Here is a 15915-nt window from a genome sequence, read left to right as displayed (position 1 = left end):
TTAGCATAATAGGATAATGTCAACAAGTTTCTGTGATGGTTAGAGTATAGAAAATCGCATTTTCATAGAATGAAATGTCTTTGAGTGTTTCTCATGTGGTAACATTTAAATCAACATTGTTTAATACAAATAAATAAAATAAAATAAATAATTACAAATTATTTGGGGGATCAGCTCAAGTAGAAATTGCTCCTTAAAGTAACAAAATAACTTTTGTATAATAATAATATTGTACAATAAACATTACCATGTGAAAACTTTGTTTATATCTTAATGTTATATTAAGGTGCATTGCTTATATATTTTATCTAACTTATATTGGAAGTGAAGAGTGTGCGTTTTCTTCAATCCTACCTTAAAGGTGCATTTTGTAATATTTAGGAGGATCTGTTGACAGAAATGCGATATCACATAAATAACTATGTTTTCAGTGGTGTATAAAGACCTTACTTAATGACCAGTTATGTTTTTATTACCTTAGAATGAGCCATTTCTATCTAGATACACCGCGGGTCCCCTTACATTGAAATGCGTCAACATGTTTCTATGCAGTAGCCCTAAACGCATTTCATCACTATGTTGTTCTTCGTGCAAGGAAGCCAGCTAAAGTCAGCGAATAAAACATTGACACGATGAACAAGTAAGAACAATATTCGCAATAACATATCGTTTTACTGAATAATTAAGTAAACCTAATTTCTTAAAGGTATTGCGGAGGATTTTATTTTTCCGGGTGGATCATCAAGACTATTGGTCCTCCTAGTTGTCAATCATTCTGGTGATATGTTTACGTAAGGCCGTCGTACGTGCTCGTCCCTAAGTAGTTTTCGCTTTCTGCGCATGCGCACTTTCAGGTGTATATGTGTGGTGAGCTACGGTTTCAGCCATTCATTGAAGCTCGCCGTTCTCACCGGGTTTTTTCAAAATGTCTGAGGGTCGCAAGAGAAAAAGTGTCTACGAATTGTATGACAAGAAGAGAAAGGCCTCTGAAGAAAGAAACAAGACCAGAGTGTTTTTGGGAGAATATTTCACACGCTGGCATGCGCTAAAAGCACAGGTTGGGCTTCCCACTGATGCCTCAGTCGCGAAGTTTCTACTCGACAGGTAAAGGAAAGTAGGCTTGTATGAGCCATGCCGACAGCAACTTGTAAACAGAGCGTGCACGAGGAGAACTAGGCTCGTGCATGCTCTCTCGTGCACACGTTTAATAGGTGTTCCCTCTCGAGAGCAGGTAGAGTGTTGCGCATGTGCATTTTTTCAAAACGTGGAGAGGACGGTTCTTTTCTAAAATTCGGGAAAATCCTCCGCTATACCTTTAATTTATCTTTGTAAAAAAACCTCATTGCTTAATTGGCTACTCTCTGCTGTCTCAGACGACATATTTTCCTGTCGGCCACCGTAACTTCTGTTGGTTGCAATTTGCAACCTCACCACTAGATGCCGCTAAAAATTACACAGTGCACCTTTAAAGGTGCTGTATGTAACTTTTTTTATAAAATGAATCCTTTTTTTATTGCCCGTCTGTGAAGGGGTTGTAATCACACATTACAATGATCCACTTTTCGTGTTTTGCTATTACCTCTGAAGGCCAGTATTCCTATTTTTATGTGAAGTCTCCGGGTCGGATTTTCTGCGAAATCCACCGGATGTGACGTGCATGCGCGCTCCCGAGCCTCTCCGTTTTATATATACAGTCTATTGCGACGGCACTGCAGCTAACGACATGGAGTCTGATAACACCAAAAAACGACCTGCCTCCAGCACAACACAGACTCCAACACAAACTCCAAAAAAAATTAAAAAACAAAAAAAATTATCTGCTGAAGCTCGTCAGGCCAAACGTCAATCGGATCGACTCAGGACGAACACACGGATCAACATTGGCAGAGCGTTTGAATTATGGAGAGACCTCCGCTTTGTTTTAGGTATAAAAACAGACCCTGAGTTGGCTTTCATCCTTTTGGACAGGTAAGCTAACAATACTTCAAAGCATGTAAAATATATTGTGATTTTGTGCTTTAGTTGGCTCAAGTTAGACATCATTAGTTCGCCAGATAACGCCGACCATTTGCTAACGTTATCTGATGTGAAAGACTACAGTTGTAACTTTATTGCTTTTCACGAGCACGAGCGATGTTGTTGCAATCTGAAACATCACCGCTAGAGGCCGCTGGATCCTACATACAGCACCTTTAATATACAGACATAACTTCTGTACAAGAATACAATTCTTAGGCTGGATTCTCAAAAACTGTGAAGCATCCCGACCAGCCCAACACAAGAAAATTGGCTTTGTTGTAAAAAAAAAAAAAAAAAAAAACTGTTTGGCCAATCAATGGAAGGTCAATATTTTTCAAAAAAGCTGTATAAAACAAACAAACAAATAAATACATATTTTTGCTGTATTTTTTGGAGTCAATAGTGCCACTGAAATCACATCACAAATCACAAATAAATATAAAACCAATACATTATTGTTTTGTTTTAGTAACTAATTTCAAAAACCTGCAGAATTCAAGTCTCTAAATTAAGACACACTGTAAAAAATTTGCTGTAGTTATGCAGCTGTTTGCCAGTAACTTACTGTAGATTTAAATTTATGTTATTTACTGGCAACAGTTTGTTCAAAGTTAAATGAACATTAAACATTAACAAGTCTTTGTCTTTACAGAATAAAACTATAAAATAACAATCTAATGCAAAGCATTCTGGGAACCAGAAATCTTCATCAACCTTTTTCTGTTTTTTTTCCTTCAGATTTTGGTTCCCAGAATGCTTTGCATGAGGCTGTTATTTTAGTTTTATTCTGTAACGATAAAGACTTGTTAATGTTTAATGTTCATTTAATTTTGAACAAATTGTTGCCAGTAAATAACATCAATTTAAATCTACAGTAAGTTACTGGCAAGTAGCTGCAAGTAATACTGTAATTTCTACAGATTTTTCTAACAGTGCACTAAACAAACAAATACATACTCTCCATGAGTAATTACTTCCACATACCCACATGCATTTTAATTGATGAGAATTCAGCAAAAGATGAATCAGCCAGACTGTGGTGACAAATGTTCACAGGTGTGCGAGTTTTCTCGGATGCTGGAGGATATTAGAATCAGTCTTGGCATTTCACCAAATTGTGATTTCTCAGATCAGCCTACATACATCACAAACACACATGCACTCTCAGAGCAAAAGCGCAAACACATCTCTCCATCTCTCTTTGTCTCTTCCTTCATTGTTATCCACACAAACAGTGTGTGCATGCCTGTAGGTGTCAGTGTTTGATACAGCGAACAGCTCTAGACGTCTGTGTGCATCTGTGTTCGGGCAGATGAGAGCTCTGGGTACTTAAGAAGCCCCCTGTGTGTTTGTGCATGTGTGCGTGCTGGATCGAGTGTGTCTATCGCCTGACAGTCACACACCGCGGTTCATATAGAGCTCAGCTTCCACCAGCCAGCTAATGAGGAGCTGTCAGTGCAATTAGAAAGCTGGCAGAGAGAGAAATGGCTCACTTTCATACAGCCATCTGCCCTGACTGTTAAACCTCTCTCTCTCTCTCTGTGTCTCTTTCTAATTACAGAGGGAGGCTGGAACGAGCTCTTTCATTTAAACACTCTTACTGTGAATTCACTCTTGACAGCTCACTTCATCACGAACACCAATCGGACGGGCAGAGTTGTAATGTTTGAACATAACCGCATCGTTAAAAACAGCCACCTTGCGTTATACAGTCTGCAATTATAATAACACACTCCATCAAAACACTGAGAAGCTTATAAACAATTTACTCTAACTTAGAGCAACAAAAAGTGGAGGAAAGTACAGTATATTTACACGCAGAGAAGAATATGAGTGATCAGTGGTTCACGACCCCAAAATGTTCTGATAGGGTCACTGTCAAACAAAACTGTACAGAAATAATCAAATGGAACATCATGCGTAGTTATTATAGCAAAATAAATAGTCTCATCAGCTTCTGAAAGAGGAGATAACATTTCCTATATCTGTTGTTAGTATTAAAACTGCATATCCAATTAATTATGAATTACAATTGGTATTGGGGTGGTTACTGAAGCAAAACCACTGCGATCATTTACAATTGTAAAAGTTAGATTTAAAATGTGCAGTATATATACATTTAAAAAAAATAGTTTTGGCTGTATTTCTGGCATATGAAATGTAGGTGTTGCTAGCAGTTTAAACATTCCCACCTGTGCATCCAGACAAAAGCATTCAGCCCAAAGGTTTCGCAAACACAAACACTCAACTACACATGCCTGATTAAACCTGTGCATGAAACTCAACAAATAAAGCACAACATAGTGTGATGCATAATATGTCTCAATCTACGTTCATACATATAATTGAACCCTTCCTTCTAACATACTGCTATGAATTAAACTGTAAAAAAAAAGAATACTTTGTAAGGCACCCTAAAAAACATGTAATTTATGTGGGAACAGCTAAAATAATCAATGATCAAGTTAAATATATTTGTTTAATATTACTGAATTAGGTTATACCAACAAAAGTAATATTTAAGGGTCAGATCAGGCACAAATAGTGCCTTTAACTATTGTGCAGATCCACTTTTTAAGGTTAAATGTTGCAAATAAAAAAATAAAGAAAGAAAATGGCAATTTTTTTACCACTTGAAAGTTTTTTGTTTTTGTTTTTTTTTTCATAAAAAAAATGTATCATAATGAATCATATGGTTGTGCTGCTTCAATCTGTCATTTCACCCCTTGGCACCACCCGAACACAAAACACCATAATACTTTCAATACCACCACTCTAATATTTTAGTTATTAATAATGAAAGCAAATTAAAAAGTAAAACTCCATATGTCTCCAGCTCGTTTTCATGCTTTCAGAAACATCTTTCTAAATTACCCACCATGCATAATTAAACCATGTGAATCATATCAATGAAATATCCCCCAGAAGCATCCAGAACCGGACACCAACTCCGGACAAGAAAGCATCTCCAACACAGACTGAACCTATCAAACTTTAACAAGCCAAAAGATCTGCTCTTCTAAGATTCCTCAATCATTCTGACTGATTTTTGATTTCTCTCCTTTCCAGAATCCCAACAGCAGGAGGTGACTGACCTTTATATGAGAGTTTGAGCCTGGGTACGTTGTTCTTGCTCCTCTGTGCATCGGTTCCTCTCTCCGGAACGCCGAGTGCCCACAACAGCAGTACAATCCCCCACAGGTAGTCCATGTTCTTCCCTGTCTGCGTGCAGTCCCGTGGCCTCTGGTAAACACTGTGTTTCAGCAATCCAGTCCTTCGGAACGCCACCTGAGGATGGAGCAGGTGTGTCTGTGTGTTGAATAAGTCAGCGCGTGTGAACCACACAACGATCACATCTCTCCTGGTGAAGCAGCCACAGCCTCAGGAGAGGACCATGAGTGTCCACACCACTCACTGTTTCACTTTCAAAGTGTGTTTGTTCTGTTCCTGTGGTTGTTTATCTCCTAGATGTTGTGAGCTCTTCCTCTCTGACTTTTAAATAGTAACTTGGCTGAGACTAAACTCAACTGAAGCTTGGTGAAGCCCTAGGCACTCTTCTGTTGCTCTCTCTCTGTGTCTCTCTGCAAAGCTCAGTGCGCACACAGTCTCAGCGCAAGACTGAGAGAGAGCAGAGCCAGCTGAGAAAGACTGTGAGAGAGAGAGAGAAAGAGAGAGAGAGAGAGAGAGGGAGGGCTGTACTTCCAGTAGAGGATCCTCTAGGTATACTGTTTTTTCCTACTTCCACATCCCACACACTAGGGAAGCTTATTTCCGCCAGGGGGGGGAAATAAAAAGAAGGTAACTGCAAGTGTTCTGACTTTTTTCTAAACTCACAATTCTGAGAAAAAAGTCTGATTCTGAGAATTGTGAGTGATAAAATTCTGAATTTATCTCTCACAAAGTTTTCTTCTCATAATTTTGAGATATAAACTTGCAATAAAAACATAAAAAAAAATAAAAGAATTGTGAGATGTAAACGTAATTGTAAGGGGGAAAACGTCAGAATTGTGAGATAAATAAGTTACAATTACCTTTTGAATTGTTTTTATTCTGTGGATGAAACAAGCTTCCATACACAAACACACAGTCGCACAAAGTTGCACTTACTGGCATGTGTGGAGTAGTAGAAATTTTAACTTATTTAAATATTTTATATTTTATATCATAAAATTCACAATTGCGCAAAAACATTGTGAGATAAAAAAGTGCACAAAGTTTCCATGGCGGAAACAATAAAACAAAATTGTGATATTTAATCTCAGAATGCAGAGGAAAAAACTAAAAGTTGTGAGATTTTATTTCACAATTGTGAGTTTATAACTCGCAAAAAAGTCAGAATTGCAAGATATAAACTTGCAACTGTGAAAAACTTCTTTTTTTTTAATTCAATAAAAACAAGCTTCCATAAACACACACAGTCAAAGTTGTACTCAATCCACAAGAATAATTCTGACATTGGAGGGCATGTGAAGTAGTAGAAATTTCCTAAAATCACTCATATTTAAACTCGCAATTGCGCAAAAAAATTGTGAGATAAAAATTTGCAATTTCCTTTTTTCCATGGCGGAAACAATAAAACAAATTTGTGCTATGTAATCTCAGAATTCAGAGGAAAAAAGTAAAAATTGTGAGATTTAAACTTACAACTGTGAGATAAAAAGTCACAATAACTTTTGTATTTTTTTTTTATTCAATGGAAGAAAGCAAGTTTCCATAAACACACACACACACACACACACACACACACACACACACACACACACAGTCAAAGTTGTACTCACTCCACAAGAATCATTCTGACATTGGAGGGCATGTGGTATAGTAGATATTTCCTAACCTCACTGTCAAGGTTTCACACTGTCACAGAACAAATTTTACGTCCTACTCGAGACATTAGGAAGTCGTCCCTTCCTGTCCATGTCTCGCACTGTTCTCTGCCGCCCAGGAGTCAAAAAACACTTGCCGAACTCCACCCTCACACCAGACGTTTATTTTTAGCACGTCTCCTTGTGTGTGGTAGGAGTGTGGCAGGAAGGATGATATTCCATGTTTAAAGAGAGACTGGTCAGGGAACTTGTGGAGTTAAAGGGATAGTTCATCATTTACTCACTTTCTTATTTCATATTGGTCATTCAGCTCCAAACGAACCGTATAAAAGTATCATACAAGTTGAACCATATAACTTGTGTTTAAGACGTTATTCACTGATAATCCTCTCCTGTGATGAAGCTGACTAATCTCATTTGCACTTTTTAATGAAAGAAATCACCTTTAATCATGCCACACAACATAAATATAAAAAAAGATTTGGGAAACAAATACTTTTATTCAACGAGGAAGTATTAAATTGATAAAAAGTGAAAGTAAAGGCATTTATAATGTTGCAAAACATTTCAATTTCAAATAAATGCATTTGCATTTGTTCCTATTCATCAAAGAATACTTGAAAAAAAATGTTAAGCGGCACAACTGTTTTCAAAATTAATAATAATTACAAATGTTTAAGAATAGAGAGGGAAAAAAACTTTCACTTTTACCGACCCCAAATGTTTTAATATATAAAAATATAAAATGCATAAATAAAATTCTACTTGTGTTTTGCTTGAAAAGAGTGCCTGGGACATTCTCTCTCTTTTCACATCCCACAGAAGAAAGAAAATAACAGGGAAAAGATGACATTAGGGTGGGTAAATGATGTGCATGTTTGATTGGCACCAGTTGCTTTGACTCCGCCCACTCCACCCCAAAACCACTGACCTCATTATCTGTGATTCCTCCCCCACAAAACACACCTCCTCTAGAAGACAATGGAGCAGTCCTTTCAGCTTGATCTCTTTTTAATATCCCAGAGCCATGAATCTGCCTATTGTAACACGATAATGTTGAACTACAGGCCACCAGACTTCTCTTCATATTTCTGTTTGGCACAAACCACACAGGGCATAAATACTTCAGTAATTGGGATTTAATAGGTTTTGACAAACAAGCTTGCGATTGACAGTACTGTCCAAAGCTCTCAGCAACTGATGTCATATGAGAGCAAAGATGATATAATCACCTTCTCTTGAAATTACATAATATAGAAGTATTAAACTGGTCAAAAAGACTGTAAAACTTTATTTATATACATATTAAAGATTTGATATTGTTTCTGTATTTTTTTATAAGTCTCGCTTTCCAAGGCTGCATTTATTTGGTGAAAAATACAGTAAAACAGTAATATTGTGAAATATTATTACAGTTTAAAAGAACTGTTTTCTAGACAATAACAAAATCTCTAATCGTATCCAGAGTTAATGCCCATTCACACCAAGAACTATAACTTTAAAGATAATGTTAACAATAACTTAGCGTCCACAATAGCGGACGATATTGTTCCGTTTATTCTAAACGCGTTGTTGTCTGCAGCTTTAAATGCTCAAGCTCTTTAAAATCTGGTGGATTCTGATTGGCTGTCAATATTTTTATTGTTCATCAGCTAAAAAAAAAAAAAAACATTCTGAAAGTGATTCTAACAATATTGTTTCTCTGTTCTGTTATCTGATCTGTTGTAGTTGTTAAAGGTGTGGACTCTATTATTTTATATTTAAAAATATTTTTAGAACTACATCTTTATCGTTATAGTTATAGCCCTTGGTGTGAATGGGCCTTTAGTGTGAATGTGCTTTCAGTCTTAACTTTTTGCTAATAGACAACACAATGTTTTGCTGACTGTTTGAATTTATATGTGATTTTGTCATAATGAGAAATGCCAGCTGTAAGAATAGGCTGAGGAGACTAAACTCTGTTTAATTCAAATTGATGTGGAGTCATGATAAAGTAGCAAGTGTTTGCCTGCTATATAAAGGTTTGGACAGAGAGTCTGCTAATGGGTAAATAATGAGGCAGGCATGCAGAGCGAGAGCGGCAGTCTGCCAAGTTAGTTCAAGTGGTGTTCAATTTTCATTAAAGTTGCCTCCTACAACAGTGAGCTCCCCACTGACTCCCCATCTAATTGATGTCTCCTCCCAGCGAGACACACAAATTCAAGCAATTGAACTTCACACCTAAATATACACTTTTTTTCAGATTTTACTACTGAACTAAATAGGCTTAAATCGTTGATCTATCTATCTATCTATCTATCTATCTATCTATCTATCTATCTATCTATCTATCTATCTATCTATCTATCTATCTATCTATCTATCTATCTATCTATCTATCTATCTATCTATCTATCTATCTATCTATCTATCTATCTATGCTGAACCATATTCCTTGCATGACTCCAGGGTCCAACTATTACACAACATAATTTAATGCCACTCACTCACACAAGGCCAGCATGGCGTCATACAGTGTTGTGGTCTTTTCTAGCGAATCTCACATTGGAATCAGATGACCAAGGGCCTGAGGTACATCTTAATATCAGATGGGAAGGATGAATGTCTATGGAAAGCAAACAGAGTATGCCTGTAATTCTGTTTCAAGAAAATAAGGGACATTCGTTGAACATTTCTGCCTTGCATGTCTCACAAATGCTGCACCAGTAAATAGGCATAATTTTAGATTCTGTGTCAAAACATAAATATGAATAAAAGTAAAATTACAATTTTAAACTTGGTGTTTAATGCAAAATCAAGTTTGGGGTTTATGGGGTGTCGGTTTGAGGTACTACCTGCAGTGAGGGGGCTTGCTGAATCCTTTTTAGGGATTCTCGTCCATTTTTGTGGACCCTCAGCTCTTACCTGTAGCTCTAAGAAGCTGTATCATGTGCAGTGGCCACGCCCCGGTTAATTGTCTCAGAGATGGGCAAAACCTGGTGAGGTTAGCTACCAGGTCAAAAACCCGCTGTGTTTGGGTAGTTTGGGATTAGCCTATTCCAGCATGTGAAGACGACATCAGCAGAGGGGGCAGAAGACGTCAACGCTTGTGGTAAGCGAAGGGCATGGTAAGGCTCATAAGGAGTCATGGCCATCCACAGAGCCTGAAGAAGGATGGGCACTGCCAGGTTTTACTCTTGGCCCAAGACACACCACAAATGATGATAAACAGCTCTCCAAATGCCATACAGGATCTTCTGTTGCCTGGGAAAACCAAGACCCTGCTGTCCGCTCCTCACCAGGATGCGATAAGTATGCTACTGGTAACCAAAGAACAACAAGTCTTCGTGGTAGAAACAACTTCACCACAGCTACATTGGAAAGCCTGTACATTGCAACAGATGGCCAAGCATAAAGAGCTTATCCATGAGATGGACCAGTACTCCTGGCATATCTTCAAAAATAAATGGAAAGACTTCTGATATATGTCAACAGATGAAGGCCACCTGTTTTTCTACAGTGGAGAATCTGACAGACACATGAACAGTGTTAGTTTTCTTGTACATAAGGTAGGGGTGCCGAAATTAATCGTTTCTACGATGCATCGCGATGCAGACGAGGACAATTCGGTATCGGTTCAGTAATAGATGATAATGTACCGATTATAACGTACTGACGCTTTTCTGACATAATTTGTCGCGTACGTGCTTTGTTGCGGTAGCATACAATGGCAGAGGGAGGCGAGTGCGAGTAATTAAAAATGCTTTAACTACTTTAAAAGCCTACATTTCGGCACATTTCGGTTTTTATGAACAACCTGGTAAGCACGACCTGGAGAAGACACACGATGTGTGTAAATCATGTCACACACAAATAAAATATGCAGGGGGTAATACCACTAACTTGAGAAACCACGTCAGCCGGTTTCACTCCGAGCTGTTAACGCCTGTCTACTGTCGTGGATGAATGGCAGCTATCACTTTTAGTATTTACTTTTGTGTGTTCTAAATGCTCCTGTTGTCTTCTGTGCCCAGACTTGAGATTTGTTTGATGTTTGATACATTCAAGAAGCGTGTTTTCTTTGAGCAGGTAAAATTAAAGGTTCAGTTCATATATCTGACTGCTTGTATTTATTGACAAAATTGTATACATGTGAAGTAAAATTGAAAATTGAGGATGCAGTGCATCGTGATATCGAATTGAACTGAATCGATGACATGATAATCGTAATCGAACCGAACCGTGAGACCAGTGTAGGTTCACACCCCTAACATAACGACAGCAAGAATACTGTACTAGGCTGTCAACCAATCTCAGAAAAGCCTATTACCATCCACCTCAGTGCAACACTTTTCAACATTACGGTCATCCAAGCCTATGCACCCACCTCGGATTACAGCGAGGAAGACACAGAAGAGTTCTACAACCAGGTGGAAAATACCATCGACTTGGCTCCAAAGAAAGACATTATAATCATTAAAGGTGACTGGAATGCCAAGGTTGGAGTTGATGGATAGTCAGACTAGAAAGGCACCTGCACAAGAGCTTGCAACCCCAAGGGAGAAAGGCTACTGGAGATTGCCACCTATAACAACTGTATACTGGCAAACACACTGGGAAACCACAAGAACTCCCATAAATGGACATGGCATGCACCTAATGGAATCCACCACAATCAGATCGATTACATCATGATCCCACAACATTTTAACAGCAGAATAAAGCAAGCACCATTCCAGGGGCAGACACTGGAAGCGACCATTACTTAGTCATGATGAACTTCCATGTATGTCTCAAGAAGACCAAGTGGTAGACAAATCCCCGAATCAAGTCTGACTTGGAACGACATAAAGATCCAGAAGTCGCACAGAGTTTCCCAGCCTTCATTGGTGGAAAGTTTGCCTCCCTTCCCATTTTAGAGGAAGACGTTGAGACCCTCACTGCTAAATTCTCATCAGCCACGACAGAAGCAGCTACTGCAATACTGGTAAACTATTGATGCAAGTTGAAGCCCTGGGTCACTGATGAGATACTGCAGCAGTGTGACAAGGTGTCAGCTCAAGAAAGAAATAAGCCACATCGATGGCTCAAATAAATACAAAGAGGCCAACAGGAACTTCAAGAAGAGCATGAAGATCAATGTCAACAGTATACAGGACAAAGCAGGAAATTGTCTAACAGAGGAAAAGGAGATCAGGAACATGTGTACTGAGTATTTCTCTAAGCTTTATAACCACCAAGATTTGAGACTAAGAGATACTCGTTGGAACCAGTCTAGGAAAGGAAGATGACTTCCCCATCCTCCGTGAAGAGGTGGAAGCAGCGATAAGATCACTGAAGAACGGGAAGGCGCCCGGAATCGGCAACGTCCCGACTGAACTCATCAAGGATGGAGGAAGCATTACCATCGACATGCTGATGAAGATATGCAACAAGATCTGGCAAGCAGGTCAGTGGCCTTCCACATGGACCCAATCGCTTATATTAACACTACCAAAGAAAGGCACCCTTTAGCACCAAAACTATTGTACTATCAGTCTCATCAGTCACCCCAGTAAGGTAATGCTCAAAATCCTACTCAAGAGACTGAAACAACAGGCAGAAAACATTATTGCTGAAGAACAAGAAGGCTTCAGAGAAGGAAGGAGCACAGTCGAACAAATCTTCAACCTGCTTCTATTTTGTGAAAAGTACCAGCAACATCAAAGACATCTCTATCATGTCTTCATATATTTCGAAAAAGCATTTGACAGGGTGTGGCATTCAGCCCTTTGGAACACCATGAGAAGATTCAACATGGGCAGAAAGCTTGTTCTCACCAGTTCAAATACCTTGGTGCTATGGTATCCGATGAGGGATCCAAAGAAATTATGGCCAGGATAGACAATCACACTTTGCCAGACTGAAGCCAATATGGAGGGACAAGAACATCACCTTAGATTAAAGCTCAGACTTATGCATATTCAAGTTCTGGTTATTTCCATCATCCTGAATGCATGTCCATCGTGGACACTGACGGTTGAGCTAGAGAGGAAAATTCAGGCCTTTGAAACAATACTTTCGAAAGATTTTGGGCACCAGCTACAAAGACCATGTGACCAATGCGGAAATGCACCACACCATTAGGCAGCATGTTGGGCCCTATGAAGAACTCCTAGCAACAGTCAAAAGAAGGAAATTGCAGTGGTATAGACATGAAAACAGATCCCTGGCTTGCCAAAGCCATTCTCCAATGTATGGCTGAAGGTACAAAAAAGGAGACTAGGAAAAAATGGGCAGACAATATCAAAGAATGGAGATGAATTGAGATGAATTCTTTTCCATCCTTCTTGTCTGAGTCATAATTAATATCAGTGGTTCTAAAACCTGATTTTGCATTAGACACAAAGTTTTACATTTTAAGTTTTTATGTTACTAGGTCCTATGAACTGCATAGGCCCAAGCAAAATTATTGACATGACAGACCGAATAGGAAAGTTTGTGTCTCATTGCTATAGGCATCAAATAAAGTCCGTTGGAGAAGCATGGAAGATCCAGAACTAATTCTCTTTCAAATAGACACAGTGATCTGAAAACTGAAGCTCCTGAGAGTTTGTATATTCAGGCTGGAAGAAAAACCTTCATCTGGAAGATCGTTTGGTTATTGCTTATTGTCTTTGCAAAGTAACCCAGCCTGATTCTGTAAACCCTCCCAATCTATGTGTCGGGCCACATCATGGACTATGGACCAATTCATGAAGCCATTTATTTTAACTTTTTTTTTTTGGAAAGAGATTAATCATTTTATTTAGCAAGGATGCAGTAACTTGAACAAAAGTAACCGTAAAGACTTCTACATTGTAAAAAAGAAAAAAAAATATATATATATTTTTGAACTTTCTATTCATCAAAGAATCCTAAAAGATGTATCACATTTTCCACAAAAAATGACTGAAGTAGTTAAGTAGACCAAAAACTGAAGTAGACCAAAGACTGGAGTAATGGCTGTCGAAAAATCAGCTTCTCCATCACAGGAATAAATTACATTTTGAACTATATTAAAATAGAAAACAGTTATTTTAAATTGTGACAATATTACGCAAGGTTAATGTTTTTCATTACACACATAATTTACATTACACCAAAGCTAAAAAGTTAAACAAAATACTCTTACACTGAACACATCAACAGGTTATAAGAAACACTAATAAAACGATTAATTATTTGGAACCAATCCTAAAGGGGTCAAACAAGGATCCAACTGGATAAACTGAAAAACTAAACTGGAAATTGTAGTTTCAGCTTATCCAATAGGATCTGATTTGATTCTGAGCAGATTCATATAATCTTCTTTCGAATGGTTCCAAATAGGATAGAAATTCCAAAAGCATTCCTTAAAAAATAACTGACTAAGAGTTGCTAATGAACTATTTACAGATTGATCCAAATCATTTGGACAAGTTCAGTTAACAAGTTTGAAACTAACAGTTCAAAAAACACTTATTTCATAGGGCGAGTTTAATCATGGAGTTCTTGATTAAATAGTCTTCTTGCCTTTTTATTGGTCTATTAACACACACAAAGTGAAACCACAGGGAACATGAATATCCTATATACTCGGCATTTATTAATACAATACAAAACCCTCCATCAGCCCACACAGAACCCCCACCATCCATACAACCACAAAGACAAAAAGACATGCCCACACACACCCACTCTAATGCCCATACCTCTATCATACCTCCATTACCCTCTCTATACCCTTTCAGGCTCCATCCACCCTTCCTGGCCCTAGCTCTCGACCTCCACCCACTACTGACCACTTGGGTGGAGTGTTTAAGCCTCATCTGTTGAAAACACTCTGGGAAAGTAATCCCATAAATGAGGTTATTTAGCTCAGCCATTTGTCCAAAAGCCCACGCAGAGTCTGTCCCGGGACTGTGGGACCTTGTGACAGGTGTGAGAAGATGCATATAAGGCAGTGTGAGTCATGATAAAAGAAGAAGTGAGGAATTATGCTTTACCTATTCTAATAACGGTAGCATAAGAATTTCTAAATCCTCACAAACACTGTTTTACCATACTGAGGGAATCCAGCTGTGCAATCAAACTTCACTTTTAGAATAAAATAAATAAATAAATAACAATCAAGCAGGAGTTGAGGAAACTTAATTAACCTCTTCACCTTCATGGTAGCATAGTATCAGCATTGTGCAGAGCATAAAAAGTACCATGGAACTACGGTAAATGTCATATCACCAACAAAAAGTACCATGGTAGTAGGGTAAATGTCATATCCCTTACAACACGTATCATGGTAATACTATGGTATTTTGGACATGGTACTTGGTACATGGATCTCATATCACCTACATTAAAAAAGTAATTACTTTCAAAAACACTTTGGCAGTACCATGGTCCAGTACATTGATGACATAAAAATGTGCATACTATTAAATATATTGGATTTCATTTGCCATGCTATACAGAATATGATACTGTGATATATTAGTACCACAGAACATTTCTAAGTGATCTAAAGACTATGGTGTATGAATATGCTAGTCACACACAAAAAGAAGTGAAATGCATCATAATAATACCATGTTTTTTTGTACCAAAAAGAACCCTTGAAATACAATGTTAATTCCATACCATTTTCAGTAACATAGTATATATCAAAATACAATATCTCCATTTATTACATGGCTTGGTTGAATTCTAATGTAGAATGCGGTCTGTTATTTCTTGATAACAGACCGCTGCTAAGTATAACACACCGTTGCCATGAAAAACAGAGCGTTGCTATGGACGCAGGATTCTAACCGTAGAGACGGAACAGACTATTTTCTTTAGCGGAAGCAATACAATCGTTTTTAAATCAATAAACTCCTTTTTAAATCAATATTTTGTGTCAAATTATTGATTTATTTGGTAGGTAGCCATGTAATAAGCGGGATAATGTAGGGCGAGGCGGTTGTTACAGCGAATACAACCCCTTCAGTTTGATTCAGTTTTGTGTGACGATACCAATGTGCCATATCTAAACCATTGTAATATCACAGTACCTTTTGATACTCAATATGTAATACTTGATATATTTAATATA

The 15915-nt window shown here is 38.0% G+C and overlaps 1 protein-coding gene across 1 annotated transcript in view; it reads right to left on the bottom strand.

Annotated features, from left to right (window-relative positions):
• Positions 1–15915, bottom strand: part of sema3ab (sema domain, immunoglobulin domain (Ig), short basic domain, secreted, (semaphorin) 3Ab) — a 76705-nt gene that overhangs the window by 39374 nt on the left and 21416 nt on the right. The window contains exon 2 of the mRNA XM_084409677.1: positions 5115–5307. Coding sequence (XP_084265803.1) covers positions 5115–5229 — 115 coding nt within the window. The 5' untranslated portion in view covers positions 5230–5307. The remainder of the gene's footprint in view (positions 1–5114; positions 5308–15915) is intronic.

The sequence above is a fragment of the Rutilus rutilus genome (genome assembly GCF_951802725.1).
Source record: "Rutilus rutilus genome assembly, chromosome: 5".
Lineage (NCBI taxonomy): Eukaryota > Metazoa > Chordata > Actinopteri > Cypriniformes > Leuciscidae > Rutilus > Rutilus rutilus.
This window is presented reverse-complemented; position numbering and strand designations above follow the sequence as displayed.